At 36.7% G+C, this 17,437-nt stretch overlaps 1 protein-coding gene across 3 annotated transcripts in view; it reads right to left on the bottom strand.

The window, feature by feature from the left end:
• LOC118193735 (autophagy-related protein 13 homolog) overlaps positions 1 to 17,437 on the bottom strand; it is an 83,164-nt gene that overhangs the window by 54,762 nt on the left and 10,965 nt on the right. For all 3 annotated transcript variants that reach the window (XM_035364863.2, XM_035364864.2, XM_035364865.2), the window contains exon 2: positions 15,599 to 15,879. In XM_035364863.2, the coding sequence (XP_035220754.1) occupies positions 15,599 to 15,760 (162 nt within the window). In that variant the 5' untranslated portion in view covers positions 15,761 to 15,879. The remainder of the gene's footprint in view (positions 1 to 15,598; positions 15,880 to 17,437) is intronic.

The raw sequence follows: 17,437 nt of genomic DNA, 5'->3' as shown, positions 1-17,437 counted from the left end.
CATATTATAGAGTATCCATCAAGGAGTTTGGGAAAATAGTTGAACACTTGCTGGTTCTCAAATGTAAAAAAACTAGACTCATGTAGACCGCAAAGGCGAACACAGTGTTCAAATAATTAAAGCATGCATTCATTAACACCACAGTTCTCAAGTTCCTGGAAGGGAACCAGAATTTATAAATCGCAGCAGACGCCTCGGATTTCTCAGTTAGTGCCGTCCTCTGCCAAAATGGGCAGCCAATTGACTTTTTTAGTAAAACTAAACCAAACTCAGCGAAATTACTGAACTCTCGCTGTGTTACTAGTAGTGAAAAAATTCCACGTTTATTTTGGAAGTGTCTCGATAACAGTACACAAAGATCCTGCGGTATACTGTTATCCGCAGGATCGCTCAATGGTTGTACAGCCAAAAGTCGTTAATCCGGACTCGTTGGGACTTCGGTAATTCCGGATTATAGATCATCGGTTTAAATCTGGTAAGATGGCATGCAGAAATTATAAAATTAAAAATATGATACTGTAATTTATGAAATAAAGAACAATTATGATCTAAAGGGTATCAAAATTTACAAAAAAAAAAAAAAAAAAAAAAAAAGCTTAATATTTATTTGTTTACTTTATCAAACATTTCTTTCAATGTTAAGTTGTTCAAGTTGCTTCGTTTTATGTGATAATACTTTCTCTTTAATTATATAAACAGACATAATTTTTTGTTCAGTTACAAAGTTCCGCTGTTCAAGTCCTATAATTACTGTTTCGAGAATACCGACTAATTTGTCAATCGAAATTTTTTCGTTTTCAATAACCTCTGTTTCACTTTCTTCACTATCGGAAGCGAATTATAATGAGGAGGAATTTGATTTAAATCATATCAAAGACGGAGTACATCGAGATGAAATACTACATTTAGTAAGGAATCGTAAGCTAAATAAAATAAAAACATCTGCCCTGAAGATAAGGCTAGTGCTGACAGATCAACTTCCAATTAATTGCGTGCCGCGGCGTTTCCCCCCCTTCCCCGCAGAGCAGCGTGAAATTGATAAACAGATTTCGGAATGGTTAGAGAAACAAAGGATATGCCTTTATCCATTTTTTGCAGCAATTCCACTTTTTGTTTGATGGACATCGAAACATACTTTCGCTTTATAGATCCTTTGGGAGCTCCAGCATCGGAAATTCTATTTGACATAATCGAAATTTCAATCTTACTTTTATAAAATTGTTCTAACAGTCTGCAAAAAATAATAAGCTGGATTCAATTTGAAGATTAAAGAACAATGCAATCTGCAACATTAACTGAAATAGATAATTAGATACGTTTAGCTTATACCGTTCGTTATACATTAAACGTGCATGCGTAAACGTATTATGCGCATGTGCACATACGCACATGCATAAGCATATGCATTCAGATCATGTCATATGTGCCAATTAATTAACGACGTTAATTACAACCCGGTCAGGTGCTTAAATAACATAAAGACCACTTTCCCCAATGAATTGGTGGGTATTACTTTGCTCGGACCTTCCCTGCCAAAGAGAAGAAAAGGAAAGAAGTTCCGGCGGAAAATGCAACCACCCTTAGAACAAGATTAAATAAAAACATATAGCTCTTAACTATCATTGATTACTTTTCAAAGTGGGTGGAAATAATTCCCTTTAAACGAGCATTAGCAAAAATAGTATCAGATTCATTCTTAAATAAATATATTTTAAAATACAAGGCCCCAGCAAAAATAATATCTGACAATGGAAAATAACTTATTAGTCACTTATTTAAAAACCTTTGCACAGAACTTGGCATACACATCAAATATGGTACCATAAAGGACCCAAATTGAATATAGTGGAATGCGTAAACAAGAATATTTTTAACATTACTCAGGGATACGTCAAAAATTGTCATGATCGTTAGGATAGTTGCATCAATGAATTAGGTTTTGCTTTAAGATTGGCAAAACATGATACTACACAAAAGACCCCTGCAGAACTCTTTTCAGTTAGGAAAATTTTAACTCCCTTAGATAAACTCTTCTTTGTGCAACAAAAGGAAGAAGAATTTAAGTTAAAGGTCATTCAAGAAATCATTAATAAAGCAATCAAAAATTCTGATGTAGTGAGGCAGAAACAGAAAGTCTACTTTGACAGGAATAGACGGAAGGTAGAATATTCTGTGGGTCAAAAAGTTTTAAAAATCAAACATTCCTTATCATCTGCACCAGAAAATAAAGTGGCAAAATTTGAGCCCAGGTTCGAGTTGCCTTTTGTCATTGAAAGGATAAAATTTCCAACAGTATATTTAAAGGCTGCAAATGGCCAGGAAATAGTTGCTAACATTGACCAAATCAAACCATATTATAGTCGAACTGATTTTGAAATCTTAAGAGATCTCTTGCAGGATCCTGGAAGCGTGCCAAGAACAGCGAATAATTAAGCAATAAACTGGAATCTCCCAGCAGAAAAACGGAAGCAGGTGGAAAGTATGGAGAAAAGGACCAGCTAAACAAATTGATCCACGACAAGTTCCAGTACCAGTGGAGAAAAGAAAAAAGAACAAGAAATGGAAGACAAGTGAAAAGAGTGGCACCACAGAGGGGGCCAGACGCAACAAAGAAAGCCTCGCCAGATAGTCATCATTAACCTTCAACAACCACCCCGAGGGAGGTCGAAAGAGATACAGTTCGAAGAATAATCAGGAATAAAAGAACAGCCAATGCCGCTCCAGCAATCAAGGAAGTCCAAAAGAAAGTTTACAGACCAGTGGGAAAGGAGTGCCCCTCAGGAAACCAAGAGAAAGGCTGAGTACCAGAATCCTCAACCTATGCAGAAATCAGGACAATTCACTGCCAAATTGAAGAAAAGGAAAGAAGTTTCAGCGGAAAATGCAAGCCACCCGTGGAGAAAGGCCAGACTAGAGACCCTATAGTGCCCTAGCTGGAAAGCCTTCTGCTGAAAGAGAATGTAGGAGTACAGAAAGCAAAAATGAAAGAATTTTCCTTGTTCTCTCGTTTAGAATTAAAGTTCAATTTATACAACTTTGTGCAAAGCTGCTTTTCTCAAGCTACTAGAAGCAAGAACGTTGAATTTGCAAGGCTGCAAGAAAGTACACTGTAACTATCTTTTAGTCAAAAAGACATGAAATTAGGATGAAAATTGCTGTAAAACTGAAATTAAATTGTAGAAAGGATTGTAAACTATATACAACTGTGTAACTTGTGATGTAAAATGAATTTTAAATTTTATATATTACATATGAAAAAAAAAATGTTTGTGCTGAAAGTAAAATTTTAAAGGTCAATTTTAAAAGCGCTTTACGATTTTAAAAGTGCTTTAAAGTTAAACTTTGTTTAAATGCAAACTTTGTGTAAATGCAAAACTTTGTTTATGAACGACTGGAGAGAAAGTATAGAATAATGCATGTTACAGATTAGGCTTTCCAGCCAACATTTAAAGTTTAAATCAAGTTCCCTTTAGTATATTAGCTTAAATTTTGCAAATGGAGAGTCCTTGAGGTCTATATGTCAAATTCTAACAACTCGCAGATGAGGGTTAGTTGGTAGCGCTGATTTGCAGCAACACAATACTGACACCCTCAGTTTACAACAGAACAAATTTCTGGATAGAGTGGAGAAAAAAGTTAATAGGTATGTGAATAAAATCTGTTTGAGGGCCAAATAAATGCAATAAAATGTAATTGGAAGGGAAAATGGAAATTTTTCTTAGAAACAAGTGCATGCTCTTTCCTTCCGAGATATTTGGGAAGGACCAAAGTGTCTATCAGATTGATGTTATATTTATGGATGCCACTTTTGGTGGCGTGTGTTGTTGTTGCTGCAGATAAAACGATGATAACTTGGCTGGGTGGTATTACCATTTTTATTAAAGCAAGAAAGGAGGATATATACTTCAACAAATGTTCAATAGTAACAAAACAATATAAGATTTTACAGGTAGTAAGTCCACGTTAGCAAAAAAGCATGAAAGTCATAATACAGCTATGTGGACATCACGAGGTGGAAGAAAGGCGAGTTTGTGCTTTACCAACGGCAGCCAGGAACAGAGTGAGGGACCGGTCCGAATTTTCCTCTACTGGACGAGAGGGAGAAAGCTGGCAGCACCCTCTCTTGGGTCAGTGAACAAATAATAATAATGAAGAGTTCTCCACAATATTTCAACATTGAGTACCAAAGCTACGATGAAAAAATCAGTTCACAATTACATGGTGTTGAAGCATACCTGTCCTCCCGGTCGTGTGATGACTGGTGGAGCATTGGGAGGAAACGTAAGGTCGATCGAAAGAGGAGTATCTGGAGAAACAGGTGGGTCCAGGGAATAAGAAGGATTGCTGGTCACAGGAACTGGACTATTTGAAGCTTCGAAGAATGCATGCTTCAATCGGTCTAATTCCAGAATGGTTTCCTTGTCACGCACAAGAACGAAGAAATGTTTATTGCTACATGCACAGACTTTGAAGGATCTGTTGGATGGCTGAGTGAGCGTTGGTTTTACCACATCATTTCGCACAAATATGCGAGTGCAAGAGCTCACAACAGAGTGTACGAATGAGACGAATTTGTTGTGGCATGATGTAAGAGTCGGAAACAGCGTCTTCAATCGCCTCTTAGAAAGAATGGAGGAAGAATGCTGGATCGACTGGAGCAGAGGATGGCTGAAAGAACTCCGATGGTAATCTAAGCGCTGTGCCGCAGGCAAGTTCAGGAGATATACAGGTGAGGTCTTGCTTTTGAGAGCTGCTTTTAGGTCGTGGTCGAAACGTTCCACTAAGCCATTGGAGGAAGGATGATATAGCAAAGTGCGAATTCGGCATATTCTAAGTATGGATGTTAGAGAAGCAAAAAGGTGTGACTGGAATTGTTGACCTTGATCAGTTGTCACAATTGAGACTACACCAAAACATACAATCCAACCAGAGATGAATGGTCGAGCCACAGAGTCAGCAGAAATGTTCTGAATGGGAAAAGTTTCTGGCCAAGGAGTAAACCTGTCAATGCAGGTAAGTAGATATCGGTAACCTTCAGGTGGCGGCAGAAGACTGACGATGTCTATCTGTCATGATTTCTTTCCTATTTCGGGGATTTCCTATGTATGTTCGAGATTTGCAAGAACTAACCGTCCTCCTTTCTCCTAATAAACTTAAAATAAAATAACTTTACATATAAAATTCTACAGCGTCATATTTATTTTCAAAATCCATAGAACTCCAAGAAACTACAAAAAAAAATCAGGTGGTTGCCACTCTTATAGTGATAAACTATGTAAAGAAATATAACAACTTAGGCTGGGTTCTAACAATACTCCCACCTTTTGATCGATGACATATACTTAATCAATCAAAACAAAATATAATAAAAAAATACTGTTCATACAAATATTAAGGCTAAATAGTAAACAAAAGAAAAAAATTAAGTTTTTAAATTTCTACTCTAAAATAACTCAAGCAGTGTTCAGGTTAGAAATCTAGATGGAATTTTAATTTGTCGTCCACTTCGACACGACAGTCTTAATGTCCTTTGATAAATCTGCAGCTGAATTATTCTTTGGTAATTTTGAGACTAAACTGTCTTCACCCTGCGTCTCAGTTTCATTTGCCTCATCTGACTCCAAAGATGAAGGCATTTCGAGAGGGAATATTCTCTGGATTGGTCGAACAATTCTCCAGACATGGTTTTGACACGAACTACTCGAATGTTGCCATCTTTTCCGGGATATAGTTCAATTACTTTTGCTAGAGGCCACAACACCTTGCATTTGTCATCACATTCGATAAGAACTATATCACCAATTTTATCAGTTGAGAAATCGATACTGTAGATTGACGTTGCACTAGCAGGCCGAGATATTCATTTCTAAATCTCTTTCTCAAGAGCTCTCGTAAATTCTGTAAATGTCTCAGTCTCTTGTTGAAATCAACTTTATCAAGATGATCCAAGTCTCCAAAGACTGGAATTTCACCTAAAAACAAGGACAGTGTCAAAGGGATGAGATCAACAGAGTCCTCTGACACATAAGTGAGTGGTCTGGCATTCACAGTTGCTTCGCAGTCGCACAGCACACTCACCAATTCTTCATAATTCAGACATGACTGGCCTAGGACTCGACGCAAAAGCTTCTTAATCATTTGAACAATTCGTTCCCAAAAGCCACCCCACCATGGTGCTGTGGGTGGACTGAACTTCCAATCGATCTTGTTTGTGGCGGCTTCTATTTCAATGGTATTCCAATTTATCGATCTCAAGAGGTTATTGGATCCGACAAAATTGCTTTCCTTTTCGCTATAAATTATCGATGGCCTCTCTCTACAAGCAATAAATCTTCTAAGACCAAGTAAAAATCCTTGAGCTGAAAGGGACAAAATCAGTTCCAAATGGACCGCCCTGAAAACAGCACATGTGAAAAGTAAAATCCAAGCTTTTCTTTTGTCCTTCAAAATTAATGGGCCAGCTAAATCAACGCCGACAATCTCGAAAACACGAGCCTCTCTAACTCTGTTTTCTGGTAGAGTAGCAGGCACAGTCTGTAGTCGTTTACCTCCATGTCTCCTGCACCTGACACATGCATATAAATCTTTTCGAATTGTAGCTTTACTTTTCAGGATCCAAAACGTCTCTCTAAGTTTTGACATCAGTACGTGAATTCCTGCATGGGACATAGAGAGATGTTTATCAATTATCAATTTCTCCACAATCTTATGATTTGGAAGTAACATCGGATAAATAAAATGTTCATGGTCTTTCAGTCAACCTAGACCTGACACGTAAAATGCCTTCATCGTCTTTGAACACACTTATTGACTTCAGCTTCTTAATATCATCAGATGAAAAAGAATCATGTTGAATAATCTTCACGATAGATTCCTCAGCCCTTATCAATTCATAAACTTTTAACTCTCCTGATTCTCTTTCTTCTTTCCTCTTTCGGGTATTTCCTATGAATCTGTGTATCCACCCAATCATTCTAAGTATTTTCTTATACTTTGAAAAATAGCCAAAGAATTGTGAAGACATATCGCTAACATTGCTTAACGAAACTATAACTGCTTTACGTTTTTCAGTATTAACATCTTCTTTATTATCGATTGGGATAGAACAAGGCCATTCTTCTTCCGGCAGTGCCAACCAAGGTGGGCCTTCCCACCATCTTGATTCAATGAGTTTCTTCACAGAGCATCCTCTTTGTGGCATATCGGCTGGTTTTTTCCACACTTGGTACACGATGCCACTTTTCACGATTCAATAGGATTCTAATTTCTGAAACTCTGTGATTCACAAAAGTGCTCCAAACTTCTATGTTCTTTATCCAGAACAGTGCTGTTGACAAATCGGTCCAGTAATATTCCTTTGAAATTTTGACCTTAAGGTTCTTGACAAATGATGCTAATCGCACCCCAATAAGAGAAGCAAGCAATTCAAGTCGTGATATACTTTCAAGGAATACACCATAGGAATCTTTCAAGGGAGCCACTCGTGCTTTGGCTCGCACTAGGGTCACTTTGACTTCTTTATTTTGACTTCTCAAATATACTGCACTTGCATAAGATCCCTGTGAAGCATCGGCAAACATATGCAAACTAAAAGATTGTCCTTCTGTCAATGAAAGTAGTCTGGGAATCTTCACAGAGGATAACAAGGGCAATTCTTTGACCCACTTCAAGAATTTTCTTTTAATATCTTCAGGTAGCTCTGCATCCCAGCTCAATTTAGTTTCCCAGTTCTTTTGCAATTATAACTTTGGAAGGAGTGTAAAAGGGCATGTGAAACCCATTGGGTCAAAAACTCTCTGTACAATCGATAGAACGTTTCATCTTGTCACTGAGAGATCAATCATGTTGATATTAGGGATGTCACAAAACAAAGAATCTTCATATTTATCCCACAGAAGACCAAGTACTTTCAATGGTTCACTCATTGTAGATTTTCCACTGTTCAGTTCTGTTTGCTCCCACCCTCTTAAGTCAAAGTTAGCACTTGCCATTAACTGAGTTGATTTTGCAATAAAGTATTCTGCTTCTTCATTCGAATTCACTGAAGTGACACAGTTCTCAACATAGAAGGAATTTTTCAATTTTGTAGCCACTTCCTTCAAAGAAGGTTCACATTGGTCTAAATGAGAGTTGATCACTGCTCCTAAAAGAAACGGACTGCATTTTAGTCCAAAGACTACTCTGCAATGGCGAAATTTTCTTATTTCCTTTTGTTCCGAGTTTTTCCACCATAGGAATCTTAGGAAATCACGATCAGATCTTTGAACAGATATTTGAAGAAAAGCTCTTTTAATATCTGAGATAATCCCTATTTTTCCTTGCCTAAATTCAAGAAGCAGTCTAGGTATTAATTCAATTAAATTTTGACCTTTTGCTAAACAGTCATTAAGTCACAGGAAATCTTTTTGCTTGCACGAAGCGTCAATAAAGGCCTTACTACAGTTATCTTTGAAGACCGGTCTGTGGGGAAGATAATGATTGTTAACTCGTTCCTCTTCTTCTGTTACTTCTTCTATTACTCCAGATTCGAGCCATTCTTCGAATACTGCGTTGTATCTTTCAAATTTATCTTTCAACATGAGCTTCTTTGTCGTGGAAATCAATCGCTTTTGAGAAACTTCTCTGTTTCTTGGTAAAGCTTCTTTATCGTTGATCCAAGGTAAACTGACTTCATAGCGATCACCCACCCTCTTCAGAGTCTAGTGAAAGTGATCCCACACTGCTTCTTCTAACTCTGAGTCAGTTTTACTTTCTTTGGCATCTGTAATTCCCAGTGCTTCTAGCTTCCACAAGTTTTCTATGTCACTGCTGTGAGTCAACATCGATGTTATGGTTAAAGACATGGACAAGGAGTTTCTTTCTGAAACGTTATTTTTTATCTTTCCCATGATTGTCCATCCAAGTAGTGATTACACAGCAGTCAGCCCATTTTCTAATTTCTGAATTCTTCCAGTTAACAGAACACCTGTGACGTCAGCTCCAATAAGAACTTCTATTTTCAAATCCTTTTTTCCTACATCAGATGCATGGATATTCTTCTGTCTTAGTTCTTCCATCCATGGTCCAGGCTGTAAACTGACTACTGGTCCACAAATCTTCGACTGTTCCAACAAGATTAGTCGTCTAGAAAAATCACCTCTTAGGCTTCTAACGTTCACTTCATAGCGTTTGTGAATTTCTCTCCTTGTTGTTACTTCTCCAAAAAGTGCATGGATTAAAAATTCAGATCCAATTGCATGGCACCCTATGTCTACAGCAGTCTCCTTTAATATGTATGAACGTTGCGATCCTGTATCGATAAGTGTTCTTACTGTCTTCTGCTTTTTGTTTACGTCTATATTAATTAATAGTGTTTGAAGAAACACTTCATCTAGGAAATTAGTGCCCGCAAGTGATACGTTTTGTGTTTCCTCTTCTTTATTCTTTTCAAAATCATTGCTCTTTTGATTGGTGGGCAAATCCAGACACATGACACCCCAATGTCTTTTCGAGCATATCATATATCGTACATTTATCTTGCTTGGCTCTGTGTCCAATTTTGAGGCAGAAGAAGCAACCCTTCTTTTTCTTAATTTCATCATTCTTTTGACTCAGAGGCATCTTCTGAGAAACAAAGCAATCTCGACTTTCATGAAATTTTTCACAAAATATGCAAGAATTCTTCTTACTATAACTGGTTGCTTTATTATGGCCTGAGAATAAATCATTTGCTATAGGCACGAAATGTTCACTCTGGTACCTTTTATCTCTTCTACCTTCTCTCTTGGCACGCGAATCAATTAATTTAAATCCAGCTTTTGCCAAAGAAATTCTCTGCTCTCCTTCCACTTCATTCTTCAAAAACAATAATAATTGTTTCAATTTATCAGAGTGAGAATTTTCTGCTGTAATTATTGATGCATAATTTCTAAGCCAAACTCGTAAAATTTCCTCGGGAATGCAAGATTCCACGAGCGGAAACAGCATTGCAGCGTATTTATCGCTTGTCATTCCTATTGACTCCAACGAACGTAAATACGACTCTAACTTGTCATACAATTCTGATATACTGCATTTTCCCTTTTGATCAGTGACATTTTTAATAATCAAACCTAATAATTCCCGAATATAGAATTCTACCAACAATTCTTCCCTGCCAACCTATTTTTAAGCTTTCTATAACTTTTTCATAATTTTCGGCAGTTGCAGGGAAGCTGTTTACAATATCCCGTGGTCTCGTACCGGGTACGGTCGCTTGAACGAGATAATGCATCTTATCCTCGTTTTGAATTTCTTTATCTTCATGTATTCGCCAAAATTGCCCCCAAAACGGTAACCAATCTTTAATTTTGCCACTGAATTGTTTTAACTCAATTTTAGGTAATTTCAGTTTCCATTTGTTCGAATTCAGCGGAACACTGCCTATGGATAGTGTCGTTTGGCGATTGAAGAATAATACCGTTTCTACTCGTATTAAATCTAATTATTCTTTGCATTCTTCAATTTTCGCCCATTCACTTTCAAACGTATCATTTGAAAAAAATTCCGAATTTAATATTTGAGTATCAAATGCATTAAGTTCAACAGATAAACATTCTAAAGTAACAAGTTTCGTTTTTACAGATTTTGCATCAGGAATTTCCTTTTCTAATTCTTGCAAAATTGCATTAATTGTTCTCATAAAAGACGCTCTGACAGGTTTTCGTTTCTCAATTAACAATTCCATTTCAATAAAAATAAATTCAAAAAAGTCAAATAAAATTAAATTCGATAAAACTAACAAAATTACCTTGACTTGTTTTACCGATCACTTCCGTCATCACCAAAATTGTTCGAGATTTGCAAGAATGTTCTCCTTTCTCCTAATAAACTTAAAATAAAATAACTTTACATATAAAATTCTACAGCGTCATATTTATTTTCAAAATCCATAAAACTCCAAGAAACTACAAAAAAATCAGATGGTTGCCACTCTTACAGTGATAAACTATGTAAAGAAAAATAACAACTGAGGCTGGGTTCTAACAGCTGGATCGACTGGAGCAGAGGATGGCTGAAAGAACTCCGATGGTAATCGAAGCGCTGTGTCGCAGGCAAGTTCAGCAGATATACAGGTGAGGTCTTGCTTTTGAGAGCTGCTTTTAGGTTGTGGTCGAAACGTTCCACTAAGCCATTGGCGGAAGGATGATGTAACAAAGTGTGAATTCGGCATATTCTAAGTATGGATGTTAGAGAAGCAAAAAGGTGCAACTGGAATTGTTGACCTTGATCAGTTGTCACAATTGAGACTACACCAAAACATACAATCCAACCAGAGATGAATGGTCGAGCCACAGAGTCAGCAGAAATGTTCTGAATGGGAAAAGCTTCTGGCCAAGGAGTAAACCTGTCAATGCAGGTGAGTAGATATTGGTAACCTTCAGGTGGCGGCAGAAGACTGACGATGTCTATATGAACATGGTCGAATTACTCGGAGGGCATCACAATTTTTTCCAAAGGGCTATGTGTGTGTGTGTGCCGGGTAACTTACGAACATTGGCACATGATGCAGAAATGAGTCCAGTTGGCAATGTCCTTTAATATGAAAGGCCAAACGAATTCTTTCTTGTATATACGTTTTGAAAGCCTGGATACCTGGGTGCGATAGGTTGTGGAAACAGTCAAAAGCTATTTTCCTGAATTCAAGTAGTACGTAGGGTTGAAGTCTGTTATTAGAAGTATCACATAATAGATGGAGGTCCAGAATAAGTTGCAATGACTGAAATTTCAATGAGCAGTTTGAATCTTCACTCAGACGTTTTAACTCCTCATCAGTGGCTTGTGAGTGAGCAATAAGAGTAAAATCCAGTGGTGAATTAACATTGATGTTTTGAATAAACAAGAGAGTATCTGACAACATTGCTGGAACCTGATATATGCTTAATATCCGTACTGAACTGAGCTATTTAATTTAAATGCCTAATTGTCGTGAGGAAGCAGAATTTGATTTTGATGTGAATGCATAAGTTAGAGGTCAGTGATCAGTAAATATAGTGAAGTGTTGACCTTCGAGATTATAACTGAAATATTATATATTATTATTTTATAATATTTTGTTCAGTGGGAGACAGTTTAAGTGAGAAAATCCTAGCGGCTGGTAGTTGCTAGAGTGTCGAATGTTTAAGACAGCTCCGATGGAAACGCAAGAAGCATCGACCAAAATACTCAGCTTTTTGTTAGGAGAATGACAGGAGAGAGTTGCAGCATTACTAAGATCATTTTTCAAATTTACATTTTTCAAATGCCTGATTCAGTTCGTTGTTCCAAGCAACTGAGTGTTTATCATTTTTACGTGAATCTTTTAAGAGTTCATTCAGTGAAGCTTGGGTCTCAGCTGCCTTTGGTAAGAAGCAGCGATAGAAGTTTATCATGGCTAAGAAATGTCTAAAGCTCGACTATAGTGGTAGGTTTTGGGAAGTCGACGATTGCTTTTGTTTTTTCAGGCAGGGGTTTTACACCTGAGGCAGTGATAAAGCAACCTAAAAAGGAAACAGATGGTTTTCCGAGTATGCATTTGTTAGGGTTTTAAGTCAAACTGTATTTATTCAAATGATCAAACACCTGACGAAGATGGCTGATGTGCTCTTCTTCACTAGTCGATGCAATAAAGATGTCAAAATAAGGGATGCAAAAATCCAATCCAAATAAAACTTCGTGTATAAAACCTTGGAAAGTTTGGCCCGAATTAGGTAAACTAAACAGTATAGCAAAAAGTTCAAAAAGACCCAAGGGGGTGGTGACGGCAGTTTTCAGAATGTCAGCAGGATTAACGGGTATTTGATAACAGGTATGGCTAAACCAAGAGTTGAGAATATCGTCTTTCTTGAAAACATTTCAGTGCGATCCTGCATATGGAGTACAGGGTAACGATCCGGAATTGTAATGGCATTTAAGCGATGATAATCTTCACATGGTCGCCAGTCACCTTACGAACCATATGTAGGGAATTTGCCCAAGGAGTTTTTGAAGGCTGAATGATGCCTTTGATAGGAGAAAGTCAAACACTTGACGTGCAGCTTGAAGTAATTCTGGAGATAACCTACTAGGTTTTGAGAAAATAGGGTGTCCTTTAGTTTCAATGTGATGGAAAATTATTGATGTTGGTTTTCTCTCAAAAGTCTGCAAAGGATTCGTTAAGCTGGGGTAATCGGCAAGAATTTTGTCAGCTTTTGCGTAACCAATCAAAATATGAATGCTACCACTGAGCGTGTTGACATTAGGAAGTCTACCATAAGAATATCGATTTCTTTGTCCATATTTTAAACAGTTGTTTTTAACATCTATAAGTAAGTTGAACTTTGTGAGAAAGTCATCACCTATGATGGGTTGATTGACATCTGCCAAGACAAAAGGCCAAGTAAATGAGCAATGTAAGTTTAAATTGATGGTCAAAAGTTTGGTACCATATGCTGCTACTTTCGTGCCATTGGCAGCAAAGAGTACTAACGCAGCTGGATTGTTGGCATGCTGACTGTAACTCCTGGGAATGACAGATAAATCGGTGCTGATGTCAATTAAAAAGGTCAGTTCTGACGATGGATCGGCTAGGAGAATTTGATTAATGTGGCCATTGCAACGTTGGCTGCCAAGCGATCACTGGTTTAGTTTTCTGACTGCTGGAAATTGCATGGAGAAATGCATTTTCTTGCATTGGAACCAAAATTAGTATGGTAGAAACAAATGTTGTTTCATGGTTCTTTTATACTGTCAATAGCGTCCATTGGATCTATTAGCCTTCTGTTGTATTGGGAATGATTGTCTCTTTGTTCACAGGAGCATTCATGGCTTTTTTGATGGCTAGCGAAAGTAAATTTAATTGTTTCATCAGCTCTGCAACTTGCTGTTCAATGGGAGAGGTAGGCATCGTAGCAGCACTGTTTATGTTGGGGAGAGTTACAAAATTTGCAATTTTGTCAGCTACAACTGTGACTTTTGGGAGATCATCACTTAAGACAGCATGAATACGCTGTGCATTTTGCGAGAGACAAGATAGCCCTTGATATGTATGATATTAGCTTGTGTTAACAGATGATATTTCCACTTCCCAATACATTATAAGCACAAAAACTGTAACGATATCGCAAACACTATTGAGAATATCAGATTCGATTGCAGATATCACACGATTCAATTTCGTGGAGTCAACAGTGATTCCGGGCATTTCAAAGTGGGCCTGCAGTTGGTCAAACCACAAAGTGAGATTGACCTTCCAAAATGGGGGAAGTTTGACGGAAACATGCAAGATATTAAGATCATCTGCGATGGGTTGTGGTGGAGCCATGATTCACAAAAAACAAACATATATGTATATATATTGCCAATATGCAACAAATAAATACACAATAATCAATCACTAATAAGTACACATATGATACTAATGCAAGATAAATAAAGTTAATGCAAAGATTAAAGTGAGAAAAATATTTTTTGCAGGTATGCTATCCAGATATAGGCATGAGTGTTAAATAAATACTAAGAATTTGTGTAGCTTACCTCCGAATTATACGAGAAATATTTGCTCAGTCAGCATAACACAAATCACTCATACAAAAATATTCCAAAACAATTTTGTGATATGTAACCACGTTGTAGGATTTATATGTAGAATACTTTGAAGCACTTTGCCCTTTTGCATGAGGTACATTATAATTCACAAGCACATTTTAAGAAGACACAATTATTTTTCACACTATTTTGATGATATCACGAAAATAATCATGGATTATTTTGATGATATCACAAAAATAATCATGGATTATGATATTAGCTTGTGTTAACAGATGATATTTCCACTTCATAATACATTATAAGCACAAAAATTGACAATGCAAGGAGATTCCAGGAGGCACGTGTTTGACTAACTTGACGGGTCATCATTTATGGATGCCATTTTTGGTGGCGTGTGTTGTTGCTGCAGATAAAAACGATGATAACTTAGCTCGGTGATATTACCATTTTTTTTAAAGCAAGAAAGGATATATACTTCAACTCACGTTCAATAGTAACAAAATAACATCGGATGCAGGTCACACAACAAAAGCATTTTTACAGGTAATAAGTTCAATTTGTAATACAACTATGCGAACATCACGAGGCAGAAGAAAGGCAAGTTTGTGCTTTACTGACGGCAGCCTGGAACAAAATGAGGGACCGGTCCGAATTTTTAGCTACTGCACGAGAGGGAGAAAGCTGGCAGCACCCTCTCTTGGATCAAAGGACAAATAATAATGATGATGTTGAGTACTCCACAATGTCAAGAGGAAGAAGATGTACATGCTGAGCAAGAAATGGTTTAAAAATAATTTTATCTGAGTTTTACTTAGCTTTAGATCATTTGTAAAACTGGCCCTAAAAGAAAGTCAAATGGAAAAAAATATATATGCCAAATTACATTATAATTTATTATTAACCTAAACAGTGATACTTATGAAAATAAATAAAGTAGAAAAATAAATATTCTTTAGAAGCAGCAAAATCATAACCATCTACCCTCAATTAATACCATAAAAACACATATACACTATGATCTAACTAAATGCATTTTAACAGAAGGCTTAACATAATTGCACATTTTACTCACCCAATCATGAACAGAAGATTTAGTGCTTGTTCGCACTTTTCGTTTTTCTCCAAAGCGCGACTGCACGATAACTTGAGACATTTTAAAAACCAAAAATTTCACATACTTTTCCAGTTCAGTTCGCTCACGTGAAGATAATTTATTTCCAGGGCTCTGATTCATTTTTCAAGGCAATGAAAAGTAAACATAAACTTGAAAACTGCACACATGAAACACTTTTTATGTAGAAATTCTGAACTGATCAAATGCAATGAAGTATCATGGGAAATCAATAAGCAAACCTAGCAAAATGAAACACTAATATAAGAAACTATGATAACAGATCTAAAAAATATACTTAGATATACATGCAATTCAGGCAGGAGCATAATTAGAAAACATTTTTGAAAAAGCATAATTAGAAAACATTTTTGAAACAGCATAATTACACTGTATTTCTGTATACAAATTGAGAAATTTTAAGAAATATTTTACAACCGACATTTAAAGAATGGCTGACATATTTAAAACCATTTACAAATAATTTGATGAAAAAATATTAAAGGTTAAATAAATAAAAATATGTTTAATAATTGAATCTTAATATATGTTAATAAAATTTTTCAGGTTTCTGTATTTTCCCATTGATGACAGCAATCCCACCAAAGATTGAATCCCACCAAATCCCACCAAATTTGAAGGAACAGATTGCTCTTTACTCAGATACAAGTTACAATTATAGCATATGAAAACCTAAATACCAATGAACTTAAGCTTTGAAATTACCTGACATTAAAACTAGTGTCAATCATTTCAGTGGGCAAAAATCGTTAATGGAATCTAAAATAACAAATTTCACATTCTTTAAAAACTCGAAATTACATAAATTCATTTAACCCTCTGAGCAGCACTATTTTTTGGATGTCGTCATGATGACCTGTATTTAAACAGCATGGAACTACTTTTATATACACCCTCAGGTTGCCAAATTTCTCACCAAACATTTTCGGCTCGAAAATCCATGGTGCCATATTACTATCTAAATTTTTTGTCAACATTTCGAACTTTAAGCCTAAAATGTCTCAAAAAAAACATGCTTTTAACACACAATTTAAGCTAAAAATCCAAAACAAAAAATTTAGATAGCAAAATTCTGTGCAGTGTGTGCTACTGTGACACTTCAGAGCTTGTTTTAGAGATCAGTGATATCGTTCCACCATCCCATTTCCAGATGGATGGTATGGTGTTGTTCGGATATGGCAAATGCCAAGAAGAGATGTGAGGGATGAGAACAAGTGAGACTGAAAATGTTGACCTTGATCAGTAGTGATGGTAGTAGGCATGTCAAATCTTGAAATCCAGTGGGAGATGAACACTCGAGCTACAGTTTCAGCAGAGATATTTTCAATAGGAAAGGCTTCAGGCCATCTTGTGTAACAGTCAATACAAGTGAGAAGGTAAGTGTAACGATTTGAAGGAGGCAATGGGCCTACCAAATCTAAGTGTATATGATCAAAACGTCTTGCAGGAAGATTAAATTGTTGAATGGGACTGTGAGTGTGATGAGATACTTTACACCATTGACATCTAATACATGAACGAATCCATTCTGCGACGTCCTGGTTCATTGCTGGCCAGACAACTCTGTCTGCTATCGGCTTTTTGGTGGCGTGGATTCCAGGATGTGCCAAATTGTGCAAGGCATTAAACACTTCACGTCTAAAATCGACAGGAATATAAGGACGTATTCTATCGTTCTCTATGTCACAGTAAATTTTAAGCGCTGCATCAATGTACAGTGGTTTTAACTGAAGGGAGGTATGTGGATTAGGTTCTTGAGTTCCTCATCATGCAACTGAG

The sequence above is a fragment of the Stegodyphus dumicola genome, chromosome X2 (assembly GCF_044657685.1).
Source record: "Stegodyphus dumicola isolate Sdum_Otavi_A_Nest chromosome X2, ASM4465768v1".
Taxonomy (NCBI): domain Eukaryota; kingdom Metazoa; phylum Arthropoda; class Arachnida; order Araneae; family Eresidae; genus Stegodyphus; species Stegodyphus dumicola.
The sequence above is the reverse complement of the archived record's forward strand: the minus strand, read 5'-3'. Positions and strand labels throughout refer to the sequence as shown.